Source organism: Arachis hypogaea, chromosome 12, assembly GCF_003086295.3.
Source record: "Arachis hypogaea cultivar Tifrunner chromosome 12, arahy.Tifrunner.gnm2.J5K5, whole genome shotgun sequence".
Lineage (NCBI taxonomy): Eukaryota > Viridiplantae > Streptophyta > Magnoliopsida > Fabales > Fabaceae > Arachis > Arachis hypogaea.
The window spans coordinates 110,719,387-110,733,433 of NC_092047.1; the positions used below are offsets into that span (position 1 = coordinate 110,719,387).

General features: G+C 30.3%; 2 protein-coding genes and 2 pseudogenes across 2 annotated transcripts; 2 read left to right on the plus strand and 2 right to left on the minus strand.

Moving 5' to 3' along the window:
- Positions 1-4,922: 4,922 nt before the first annotated feature.
- LOC112728239 (arginase 1, mitochondrial) lies at positions 4,923-9,107 on the plus strand. Its single transcript, XM_025778298.3, has 7 exons — positions 4,923-5,202; positions 5,987-6,128; positions 6,267-6,426; positions 6,873-7,006; positions 7,601-7,810; positions 8,132-8,242; positions 8,605-9,107. The coding sequence occupies exons 2-7, from the start codon at positions 5,988-5,990 to the stop codon at positions 8,863-8,865; spliced, it is 1,017 nt and encodes a 338-aa protein (XP_025634083.1). The 5' UTR covers positions 4,923-5,202; position 5,987; the 3' UTR covers positions 8,866-9,107.
- A 388-nt stretch (positions 9,108-9,495) lies between these two features.
- LOC112730537 (protein NRT1/ PTR FAMILY 7.3-like) lies at positions 9,496-10,653 on the minus strand (annotated as a pseudogene).
- A 369-nt stretch (positions 10,654-11,022) lies between these two features.
- Positions 11,023-12,567, plus strand: LOC112728240 (arginase 1, mitochondrial). Its single transcript, XM_025778299.2, has 3 exons — positions 11,023-11,287; positions 11,593-11,703; positions 12,034-12,567. The coding sequence occupies exons 1-3, from the start codon at positions 11,057-11,059 to the stop codon at positions 12,292-12,294; spliced, it is 603 nt and encodes a 200-aa protein (XP_025634084.1). The 5' UTR covers positions 11,023-11,056; the 3' UTR covers positions 12,295-12,567.
- A 390-nt stretch (positions 12,568-12,957) lies between these two features.
- On the minus strand, positions 12,958-13,965 carry LOC112729420 (protein NRT1/ PTR FAMILY 7.3-like; annotated as a pseudogene).
- Positions 13,966-14,047: the final 82 nt, after the last annotated feature.

Here is a 14,047-nt window from a genome sequence, read left to right on the forward strand (position 1 = left end):
AATTTCAACCAATATGATATAATAGGTTATTAAATATATTTAATAAAAAACACATTGAATATAAATTTTTATTGAGTTTAAATTTTAAATAATTTTTAATTGAATTTCGAATATTTTTATTTTAAAGAGTTAGAATATTTTAACATTATTTTTTTGTATCTTTTTAATTGAGTCTTTGATTTTTTAAATTATAAACTTTATTTATAATTAAGAGTAATGTTTTAACACCACCAATTAGTCACACATATAAAAATACAAGAACAATTCTATTGTCATAATTATAATCTAACTTTATAAGCAATACAATACAATGAAACTATATATAAGTAATATAACTAAATTTTATCTATATCTATAGTCACATTTCATAAATAATATAATTAAATTATATTTATGTTTATAATTAAAATATGAATAAAAATACAAAAAATTATCAAGATAGTTAATTTTTTTCGTTCATAATTTTTTTATTATTTTTTTTGTGAAAAGTTTAATTATTTTAATAATTAATTATTTTTAAAAAAAGATAATTGAATAACACAAAAAAGTCTTATTGAGAGTAATTTATTTATATATAATTAAAAAATAATTGAATAATTATATACGGTAAAAAATTAATATTATTAAAAATTAAAAATAAAATTTATTTTAAAATTAAAAATAAAGTTTATTTAAAAATAAAATTAAAAATCATATTTTTTTTTCAAAATTTATCTACAAGTAATTCTATAAATATTTTATGATGAATAAAAATATTAAACTCGTACTAAAATTTATTCTAATAAAATTTATTTTTATTTTACTAAACGTTAAATAAACTATTGAAAAGAATTTTGTTTCCTCCATTAGAAAAGAATGATAAACTTCCATACTTCTATTATGTTATGGCAATAATTTGGTCTGTTATTTTTTAATGTACATAATAATAATAATAATAATAATAATAATAATAATAATAATAATAATAATAATAATAATAATAATAATAATAATAATAATACAGTAAAAAAGAAAGCACGTCACCAAATAATTTATCATCCGAATTATATATGAATCAAATTGATAATATGAGAGCTAACACTACAAAAATCGATAACATTTATTAAGATCATAGAAAAAAACGTTTATATTTGTGTGATATATAAAACAATTATCATATTATTATTATTATTACATTACATTATATATATATATATATATATATATATATATATATATATATATGAGCAAAAAAAAGTCTAACTGTTTTAAAGTAAAATTTTCTTTTAATATTTGATTAAATATTCTTGTATTTAGTACCTTTTTTTTGCACTTCCTCTTAGTTAAAAATATAATCATTATAATTTTTTAGTTATTATTGCTAGGGGTGTTTATAGATGGGATATGGCTGAAATTTCAATCCAATCTGCACTAAACTCATTTGATCAAATTTGATATTCACACTTTTTATGTTTGGATCAGATATCAAATATATCCATAAAATAAAAAATATTAAAAATTTTTATTTTTATAAAAAAAGTCAATAATTTTTTTGTTTACTTTTGTAAACATATTTACTTCTATCTGATTAGAGTGTGGATCCGATTCGATCCAATCCGATCATCTTACAGATCAGATTATATCCTCAAATTACAGATCAGATACGAATAAATACTGTGGATTTATATGGATATGATCTAATTTATGAACACCCCTAACTACTACTATAGGTTCATTGTTGCAAAAGAATGCTTCTTTTATTATAAACTATTATTAGATCTTAATTACCATTAAAACAACTTAATTGTCAACAAAGAGATAATACTTATTGGTCTCTGAAATTATGTTCGTATTTAAATCCATAGTTGTAAAAACCGAAAAACTGGATCGGTTTACTCCTTAGACCGTTTAAGGAATAAAACCGGTATGAACCGGTAAAAACTCGTGCAAACTGGTCTGCTTGAAAAAATTTTTAAAATATCTCCGCAAGGTTTCGAACCAAGAACCTTGGAGCAAAAACAACCTCTACTTGCCACTTAGCCATTGCCTATTGCACTTCTAAGTATTACATTTGACAAATACTAATTATATAGTATACATAAATATCTAATTTAATTTAATTTTTATTTTTTCTATTTTTAAAATTAATTATATTTTAATTATATACCATTATTAATATAAATAAAAATTTCACTAAAGATTTATTAATTTACTTGATCTATTTTATTGCTAGTATTGTGATTAAGGTTATTTGTTTTGATGTTAGTGTTAAAATCTACTGATATTATAGTTAGATGATAGGCTTTGTGAATTAATTATTTTTTATTGTGTCAAAATAAGATACTATTGTAGTATTAAAATTTTATGATTTTTTATATTAGTTATTTTTAGAAGTTGAGACTTGATTCTTCATAAAATGTTAGTGAAGATATGTATTTCAAATTTTAATTTTATGTTTTTAACTATTTTATATTTTATATTTACATGAGACCGGTTTTATCGGTTCAACCAGTAATTTATCGGTTGAACTAATAAATCAGTGAACCAGTAGCTTGACCGGTTCAATCACTGGTTCGGTTCTAACAACTATGTTTCAATCTAATTTCAAAAATTTCGATTTACTCAATTTAGTCTCCCAACTTAATAGTTATGACTCACATTGGTTCCTAATCTTATTTTTGTCACTGTCTCACAAAATCGTTAACGACATGCTGAGATAGACTAACGACTGTTACATTATACATTCTAGCGACTATTTGACAATTGAATTTTTTTACCTTATTTTTTTTCAACTAAACACTTAAAACCCTAATATGAGTCACGGATACCTAAGTTAAAAAATCAAACTAAGTAAATTAAAACTTTAAAAATCAGATTAAAGCTCGAATATAACTTCAAAACAGAACTTTAACTTATGTAGTGATTAATTTAAATGAGAATCAAATAAATCAAAATTTAACATAATTTTTATCAATTTTTTCAAATTTAAAATTTCTATACCAAAATTAACTAGGATTTTTCTTTAAATTAAAAATTTAATGAAATAGTGACTTTAATTATCTTAACCAATATCCTAATTAATTACTTTTATGTCTTAAAAAAACTATATATGAGAAGAAAATAATTAATTTGTCTACCTTAATAAATAGTTATTTTACTAAAATGAAAGAAACTATTTTTTTAGAATTTTTTAAGAACTAATTAATATTATATATATTTTGTTACATTATATTTAGTTATAAAAATTTTATTTATTTCTAATGCTTATATTAAAAATAAAAAAATTAAAATTAGTGAATCTTAATATATAATATAATAATAATATAATAATTATTTTATATATTGTACAAATATAAATTAATTATTTTTTTATTTATAAAAATTTTAAGAGTTTGTTATATATATATATATGAATGTGATATATTTTTTTTATGTAAATACTTTTTTAAAAAAATTTAATAGTTAATTTATTACTTTTTTTATTTTAGTCCAAATTAAATATTTTTTATTGTTTATGGAAAGAAAATTTTTTGAGGAATTTAGTAATATGTAATGAAGAACACCGAATAAATTATACAAAAACTAATTAAAACACAACAAAAAAATATCTTTAAAAAAAGACGTTTTATGCGTTTTTATCTGAATGATCTCTTTCGTGAAATATGCTCTATGGATGATTCCCATTAGTTTTGAGAAGCAAACTACAGTATCACAAAAAGCTAGACCAAAGTTTGGATATGCAATATTCCAACTTCAATTTGATTGATTAATTTTGTGACTTAAATGTCGTTGAATAGATCATATCCAAAAAATTGGTCCATTATTAAAAATTAAAACAAACTAACCATAAGAATTATTTATATGCAATAAAAACAGAGACAATATAATGTAGGAGCACAAATTCAATCAAATAGAACACAAGTTTAATCATATAGAAATAGAATTTATCGTCGCTAGTGTTTCTGTTCACCGCGACATCGCCGTCAAGTGATCATTGTCACGTGTTTAGTCACTCTGTCTTTGTGGCGATACTCTGGCTCCAAGTATGCTTTGCTTAGAATTTTCTGTAATTATGAGTGAGAAGAAAAGTGAGAAGTGAAAATGTTTCATGCATAGAAAAGAGGTTAACATTCACAAGTTGAAACACATTGTTTCATCTTTGCTCTAATATGCGTACATTTTGATGAGTGTACAAGAGATAATGTGCCCAATCAAATAGTATATTGAGTACTGACATATTCAGAATAAACAATATACATACAATTTTTTCATTAAGAATTCACGGAGAGATTAACTAAGGAGACAAATTGTCTAACAAATCAATTGGTTAGAAACCGTTGTAACGACAACTTTTGTGAGAGGACGAATTGTCATATATAACGGTACCGTTAAATAGCATTTTTGTCAATTTCTACTAATTTTTATTTATAATTATATTTAATAAAAGTATCTTTATGAATGTATCTAATAAAAATATATTTTTTATGATTATATTTAATAGAAGTGTCTTTATAGATATATTTTTTAGATGTGTCTTTTTATATATGTGTTTAAAATATAATAATTAATTATTATTGATAATAAATTGGCAGATAATACATTGGTACCCTATACTTTTCCTATATATAAATAATCAGAAATTTAAAGTGAAATTTTACTCAAATTAAAACTATAACAAATTTACTCATAAATAAATAAAATTAATTTTGTATTCATAAAAATAAAAAATCGTCATTTTTACCTCATAAAAACTTAGAATATCAACAAAATTACAAATAAATAAATTTAATATTTGAGTAATTTTATCACATAAAAATTATACAAAACTAATTCCGTTTACTCATAATTAAATATATCACTGTTTTAAAGTTTCAAGGTTAGAAATAATAGTTTTTTTTTTTAAATAACTTCATATATTAAGTTAACTATTTTTTCAATTTTCCAAAAAGATAATATCAAATCATGTGCGTTTTATAGTAGGCGACAAGGCATTTCTCTTTTCCATTTTTGTTCTGCAACTTTGGCGATCCACACCATTGAAATTTTGGGAAAAGGGGAATACTTTTTGTATATTAAACATTATCAAGTGACGTATCTTTTCAGCGCCGCAGCATTCAGAAAACGAAGCAGAAGCAAATTATATTATTAAAGCGGCACCACACTTCGCTTTCTCTTTCTCATCATCTTCATTGGGTTTTCTCGTTGTTCTTTCAAGCTTCCAAGGTACGCTTTTGTTGCAACACTACCTTCAGCTGTTTTCCCTGTTTGGATCATGTGGAAAGAAAGGAAAGGAGGGAATTTTTTTTTTTTCATTTGGGTTTGTAAAGCTTGAAACTTTAACAATCCTTGATTCTGGGTGTTCCCACAATTTTTGATGTTTTGGTTTGCTAGCTCCTTTTTGTTAGGAATTATAATGAAGCAAAAAATACTTGAGTATTCCTCATAGTAGTTGAACTTTTGGCAGTTTGATTGCTACAAGCAACGGAAGTTGTTCTGACATGCTATGATCAATTGTTGTTTTTGATAGCTTTTTTGCATTTTCTGATTTATTTATTTATTTATTTTTAAAGAATTAATAATCTGTTTTCCCCCTTCTTAGATGGCATGTTTTGATATAGCATTTTAAGTTGTTATTATGAATGCTTTTGTGGTTGTCCGTTGTCTTGAGCTCATTGCCATTGCTACTAACTTGATAAATGGGGGTTGTTGTAGCTGCAACTGTTGTTGCAATATGGCTGCAGTGACTGTTCTATAACTAGTACTGTGGCCACAATTGCAATTGCTGACAATGATTTAAAACGAGGTTAAGTTGCTTTGCTTGGCATACGCCAGGGTTCAAACAAATGCTTGTGTTGGCTTTGCCTTTTGTAATGTCGTCGAGGATAAGCTCAAGTGATTAGATCACAATTTACTTCAAACATAGATCATTCGTCTTGATGTAAATGAGTTGGATAGAATTCTCTGGCCTGTAATTATAAATATCGATTGTTTTGGGATTTCAATGCAGCATGTCAGGTATAGCACGTAAAGGCATCCATTACTTGCAGAGACTAAATGCTTCAAATGTATCTACTGCCATGCTAGAGAAAGGTCAAAACCGTGTGATAGAAGCTTCCCTCACACTTATTCGCGAAAGAGCAAAGCTTAAGGCATGCCATCTTTGCTTTTATCTGTAATTTTCAGTGTTGTCTTTTTGTTACTTGGTGCTGTGTTTTATATGGGTCATTTTCATTATAAGCTTTACAAGAAGGTAATTTAAACAGAAAGTTGCTTTGTTTCTTCTCCAGGGAGAACTCGTGCGTGCTCTAGGAGGGGCTATAGCGTGTCCATCTCTTCTTGGTGTTCCTTTGGGACATAATTCGTCATTCCTTCAAGGGCCTGCCTTTGCACCTCCTCGCATTAGGGAGGCCATTTGGTGTGGTAGCACAAACTCTTCAACCGAAGAAGGTAAGTGTTGGTTTTTCCACAGATGATAGAAGTCTTCTAGAAGGGTTTTCTTTCACCAGCCTAAATTTTGCATCGTAAATGCATCTTCAAATTGTAAATCATTTTTTGCATGAAATCTTGGTAGTAGAAATACTCAAGAATTCAAATCTCTCCTCTAACTTTGTAATTGTTGATATTATTTCTTAGGTTGTTAAATTGGACATTTTATGTTAGGATTTAGAATTTCCAATCAACATAGGCATGAGTTCCCTCTTCTTCTGGTTCTTTGTGCCATGAATGTAACCTTCATTTCTACAATTCATTACATGTGAAGCTAAAATGGTCATTGGAAGCAATTTATTTAATGGGATATGACTCACTTTCATTCTGCTCAGTGCCTTCACACTTCTTGCTGAAACTTTGTTTGATAATGATGAGCTTGAGGTGGCTTGGTTCTGGCTTTGCAGGAAAGGTATTAGATGATCCACGAGTGCTTACTGACGTTGGTGATGTCCCTGTCCAAGAAATTCGAGATTGTGGAGTAGATGATGACAGATTGATGAATGTCATCAGTGAATCTGTGAAGCTAGTGATGGAGGAGGTAACGTACTGATCTGTGAAGTTCTGCTCTGAACACGATCACAGTATTATATTTTTTTTTCTTATTTAATAAACTTAAACTTAGTATAACATCCAATTGAGCCTATTCTTTTCTTTTTTGTTTAATCCAATGAGAGATTTTCTCCACTTGTTTTATATCAGGATTTTGCATTGAAATTTGTTGATTAACCAAATTGTAAAATGTGAGTGCAATTCAGGCTAATTGACGCTTGCTATTTTTTTCTTCCTGCAATTGCTTCACTCGGGCTATTCATGTATGAATCCAGAAGTAACTGCCATGCTGTTAGCTTATAAGTCTTAAACTATGGTATTCATATTGGAATCATTGTCATCAAGGGGGGAAAATGAATCATCTAAAATGGGTGAACACAAGTAGGGAAGGATCCATTTACATGATGATTTGTGAGATCAACTCCTTGGTAGCCCCTGATTTTCATATGTTCAATTTATTCTAACTTCACTTAGATTGGAACAATAAATAATTATGCTTTGTAGAATCAGATCTACTATCACAAGTTATCATGCTGTATGAACTAGATGAAGCTTGATTCTCATGTTTTCTATATTCTTCCAGGCTCCATTACGACCCTTAGTTTTAGGTGGCGATCACTCAATATCATATCCAGTTGTTCGAGCCGTCTCTGAAAAACTTGGAGGACCAGTTGATATTCTTCATCTTGATGCACATCCTGATATCTATCATTGTTTTGAAGGAAACAAGTATTCGCATGCTTCGTCTTTTGCTCGAATCATGGAGGGTGGTTATGCCAGGCGACTATTGCAGGCAATTATTTATTTTTATATTTTAACTATATTTTTTATAGCATTTATATCCAAACATTATAAGTTGATTGTGCATTTTCAAAATATAATCCATTGTTATTGTCTATGGTCATATTGTATTATTGTCATCTCATTTAAGCACTTATATTGACCGTCTTCATCAGAATAATTTTGTTAATTTGTTTTTGTCGCTAACTTGATTTCTTCATGATATTATAATGACTGATTTTTCTTTACTGATGGTGATGAATTTTCAATCTTCCTCCATGGTTTTCATCATGTATCATGTATTCTTAGCAATACATTCCTCAATTTATTTCAGGTTGGTATAAGATCAATAACAACAGAAGGGCGCGAACAAGGCAACAAATTCGGGGTTGAGCAATATGAAATGCGAACATTTTCAAGAGATCGTGAATATTTAGAAAACCTGGTCTCTCTCTCTCTCTCTCTCTCTCTCTCTCTCTCTCTCTCTCTCTCTCTCTCTCTCTCCCCACCTTTATTTCTCTTATTTCTTTTCCCTTTAAGACTTTACACACATACACGCACAACTATACACCATATTTCATGCAGTGTTTCTAGATCTTATTGTAATTTTGATGCAATTGCAAAGACATATACCTTGGTACCTTACAATGATTACTACTGTTGATTGAATGAACTTCTTGAGATTTCTGTTTCAAATGGATGTTTCCGAATTCCAAGCTGCAAAATGATATTATTCATCAAAAACTTTACAAGATATTTTGCAATTTGGTGTTCCTTGGTTTTAAAACAGAGGTTTTCATTTTGCAGAAACTTGGTGAAGGTGTGAAAGGTGTATATGTCTCAATAGATGTGGATTGTCTTGATCCTGCTTTTGCTCCTGGAGTGTCTCACATCGAACCGGGAGGTCTCTCTTTCCGCGATGTTCTCAACATCCTACACAACCTTCAAGGCGACATTGTTGCCGCAGACGTGGTTGAATTCAATCCGCAACGTGATACAGTTGACGGTATGACTGCCATGGTAGCCGCAAAGTTGGTGAGAGAACTGACTGCCAAGATTGCAAAATGATTAAATCTGCAATGCAATCCTCATTCCTTTAAATAGCTTCTAAGAGTGACATTGAATTTTCGGTTAGTTTCATTGAAATCATTCATAAAAGGGTTTACATGTCCTTGTGCTTTAACTATGAAAAAATGTGTGCAACACACAATACATGTAGTTAGTTCTGTGCAGAACATGTATGTAATAAATAGATTGCTACTTCTTTATTGTTAGCATATTTCAAACATATTTATATTTCTGAGTTTAAATGTTTGAAAAACTATAGAATATCAATGTTGTGAGACCTTATGTTTCTGTAGTCAATCTTAAATGAAGAAGCTTCTTAAGTTAAAGTGGAGAAGTTAATTCCTTAAACATTTTCAAATGTGCAAATTAACTATGTTAAACAATGTTTCCGTCAATTAACAAGAATTAGTTCAAAGTGCTAAAATAGGCATATTGGTATGTTGCATTTTTCTTCTTACATTTTTGCCTCTACAATGAAAGAAACTAGTAAACAATGCTGAAGTCTCATGGCACATTGCTATATTTTCTTGCCTAACTAACTCACATGTTATTCAACCAATAACTTAAAAGAAAATTTGTTACTCTAATCTCAACCTAAATAACAACTTCCTCATTGTTTGCTTCTCTTTTCTACCATGCTGTTTCCTTATATTTTCTAGCAGATATAATATATACAATCAAGTTAATGGACGTGAAAAAACAAAGCACACAAGAAGAAAAACATGTCCAAATGACCCTCATTTAGATTTGGTGAAATCCAACCAGGTTGTCCAGATTCTGAAGTAATCTTCATTACTATTGTCAAAACAATGTTGGCAACATTACTACCAACTGCCGAAGAAGGATCAACAACCCTATCCCTATACTTTGAAATCCATCAGGTGTTTGTGATGAGAAAAACTCCATTTGTGCAACATATACAAAAGCCTATGCGACTCCAATGAGCACATATTGCGGTGTTTGCCAAAATATACTCAAAGAACTTGTCTCTTCACTATTGCTTTGACTAGCAAGTTCAAGTCTCTTTCTCTCAACAAAGCCAACAATTATCTACTATTGCAATGTCTAAGCCAATGCCAATTCTTTTTAACTTGCTAAGATGTTTTGGATCTCTTTTCATCAATTTCACGGATAATGGTACTATGAGAGTGTCAAACAGCAAAATAAACATTTTCGTACTTCTCCAATGCGGTCATGTTGGCCGGAGGGATTTAAAAATTCAGGAACGTTCTGTCCAGCGCCTTGCTCGACAAATAAAGAAAGTACTTGTATTTGTATGAAGATGGCACAGGGAAAGACTGTACATAGCCACATTGGCAACAATCTTAAAATACATTTCACTTCTTCAACTTGTGACACAGTGCAAAGATACCAAGAGTTTGGATTTTGATCCTTGCTTAGCAAGGAATTCTTTTCTTCAGTAGAAACAATGATGGAATAATAAAAAAATCTTTGTCACCAATTCAAAATGAAATACATAAATTAGATACAACACAAACTTCTATTAAAATTCTTTCCTAAAGTATATCTTTGTCAATCAAAACATTGGTTTAATATAAGTAGTTTTAGATCAAGAATAATTTTTTTTTTGTTTTCCACGGTATCCCCCAACCCAACAGGTCAATGACTAATCTGTCGCGAATCTGAGCTCTATTTAAGGGTCTGTCGCTGGCCAATAGGTTGTTGCATGCACCTTTAAATTTTATTTTTTACTTTATTAATAATTTACATTGACAATATCTAGTATTCAAGTAATTCTATAATTTTTTTCTTTTATTGGTTGCCCATGATATCCCCAATCCGATAGGACAATGACTAATACGTCGCGAATCTGAGTTTCATTTAAGGGTCTATCACTGACCAATGAATTGTTGCATGCATAAGGCGAGACTCAAACACACTTAAGCCGACGAGTGAGTTAACTATTCGACTAACCCAAATTGGTTAGTACTTAGTAATAATTCTATAAGAGAAATTTTTGGGGCCAACAATTTTTAATATTTTTTTGCCATCATTTGATTAGTATAAATACTAAATTATTTTTAACAAATAAATTTTATTTATTTATGTGTACAAATTCTAAAAAATGTGAGTGCAAAATGTATAAATATAGGTATAAATTATGCTTTGTAGAATCAGATCTACTATCACAAGTTATCATGCTGTATGAACTAGATGAAGCTTGATTCTCATGTTTTCTACATTCTTCCAGCCTCCATTACGACCCTTAGTTTTAGGTGGCGATCACTCAATATCATATCCAGTTGTTCGAGCCGTCTCTGAAAAACTTGGAGGACCAGTTGATATTCTTCATCTTGATGCACATCCTGATATCTATCATTGTTTTGAAGGAAACAAGTATTCACATGCTTCGTCTTTTGCTCGAATCATGGAGGGTGGTTATGCCAGGCGACTATTGCAGGCAATTAATTATTTTTATATTCTAACTATATTTTTTATAGCATTTATATCCAAACATTATAAGTTGATTGTGCATTTTCAAAATATAATCCATTGTTATTGTCTATGGTCATATTGTATTATTGTCATCTCATTTAAGCACTTATATTGACCGTCTTCATCAGAATAATTTTGTTAATTTGTTTTTGTCACTAACTTGATTTCTTCATGATATTATAATGGCTGATTTTTCTTTACTCATGGTGGTGAATTTTCAATCTTCCTCCATGGTTTATTCTTAGCAATACATTCCTCAATTTATTTCAGGTTGGTATAAGATCAATAACAACAGAAGGGCGCGAACAAGGCAACAAATTCGGGGTTGAGCAATATGAAATGCGAACATTTTCAAGAGATCGTGAATATTTAGAAAACCTGGTCTCTCCCTCTCTCTCTCTCTCTCTCTCCACCTTTATTTCTCTTATTTCTTTTCCCCTTAAGACTTTACACACATACACGCACAACTATACACCATATTTCATGCAGTGTTTCTAGATCTTATTGTAATTTTGATGCAATTGCAAAGACATATACTTTGGTACCTTACAATGATTACTACTGTTGATTGAATGAACTTCTTTGGATTTCTGTTTCAAATGGATGTTTCCGAATTCCAAGCTGCAAAATGATATTATTCATCAAAAACTGTACAAGATATTTTGCAATTTGGTGTTCCTTGGTTTTAAAACAGAGATTTTCATTTTGCAGAAACTTGGTGAAGGTGTGAAAGGTGTATATGTCTCAATAGATGTGGATTGTCTTGATCCTGCTTTTGCTCCTGGAGTGTCTCACATCGAACCGGGAGGTCTCTCTTTCCGCGATGTTCTCAACATCCTACACAACCTTCAAGGCGACATTGTTGCCGCAGACGTGGTTGAATTCAATCCGCAACGTGATACAGTTGACGGTATGACTGCCATGGTAGCCGCAAAGTTGGTGAGAGAACTGACTGCCAAGATTGCAAAATGATTAAATCTTCAATGCAATCCTCATTCCTTTAAATAGCTTCTAAGAGTGACATTGAATTTTTGGTTAGTTTCATTGAAATCATTCATAAAAGGGTTTACATGTCCTTTTACATGTCCTTGTGCTTTAACTATGAAAAAATGTGTGCAGCACACAAAACATGTAGTTAGTTCTGTGCAGAACATGTATGTAATAAGTAGATTGCTACTTCTTTATTGTTAGCATATTTCAAACATATTTATATTTCTGAGTTTAAATGTTTGAAAAACTATAGAATATCAATGTTGTGAGACCTTATGTTTCTGTAGTCAATCTTAAATGAAGAAGCTTCTTAAGTTAAAGTGGACAAGTTAATTCCTGAAACATTTTCAAATGTGCAAATTAATTATGTTAACAATGTTTCCGTCGATTAACAAGAATTAGTTCAAAGTGCTAAAATAAGCATATTGGTATGTTGCATTTTTCTTCTTACATTTTTGCCTCTACAATGAGATGGCTTTAGAGGTATTTTTACCCCCATTTTTCTTGGTCATATTTTTATTTATAAGAAAGAAACTAGTAAACAAATGCTGAAGTCTCATGGCACATTGCTATATTTTTTTGCCTGACTAACTCGCATGCTATTCAACCAATAACTTAAAAAAAATATGTTACTCTAATCTCAACCTAAATAACAACTTCCTCATTGTTTGCTTCTCTTTTCTCCCATGCTGTTTCCTTATATTTTCTAGCAGATATAATATATACAATCAAGTTAATAGATGTGAAAAAAGCACACATGAAGAAAAACATGTCCAAATGACCCTCATTTAGATTTGGTGAAATCCAACCAGGTTGTCCATGTTCTGAAGTAATCTTCATTACTATTGTCAAAACAATGTTGACAACATTACTACCAACTGCCGAAGAAGGCATCAACAACCCTATCCCTATACTTTGAAATCCATCAAGTGTTTGTGATGAGAAAAACTCCATTTGTGCAACATATACAAAATCCTATGCGACTCCAATGGGCACATATTGCGGTGTTTGCCAAAATATACTCAAAGAACTTGTCCCTTCACTATTGTTTTGACTAGCAAGTTCAAGTCTCTTTCTCTCAACAAAGCTAACAACCATCTACTATTGCAATGTCTAAGCCAATGCCAATTCTTTTTAACTTGCTAAGATGTTTTGGATCTCTTTTCATCAATTTCACGGATAATGGTACTATGAGAGTGTCAAACAGCAAAATAAACATTTTCGTACTTCTCGAATGCGGTCATGTTAGCCGGAGGGATTTAAAAATTCAGAAACGTTCTGTCCATCGTAGCGCCTTGGTCGACAAACAAAGAAGCTCTGATTCTCATTGATTCTCCTGTTAACAGTCGACCTGAGTTATCCCGAATCACTACTGTAGTTGCTCCCTCCACCGTCGATAGTCTATACGCAGCATCTACGTTGGCCTTCAGCCAGTTCTCCGGTGGAGGTCTCCAGTAATACTCCTATTCTGGTTTTGTCTGAGCTGCTCATTTTTTTTGGTTTCCCACGGTATCCCCCAACCCGGCAGGTTAAGGACTAATCCGTCGCGGTACTGAGCTCCATTTAAGGGTTTGCCGCTGGCCAATGAGTTGCTGCATACACAAGGCGGGATTCGAACCCCTGACACTTGCTTAAGCGGACTAGTGAGCTAACCACTAGACCAACCCAACTTGATTTTGAGCTGCTCCTTTATTTGCATTGCTTCTCTGATTTCTAATTCTAGGATTTTAGCTCT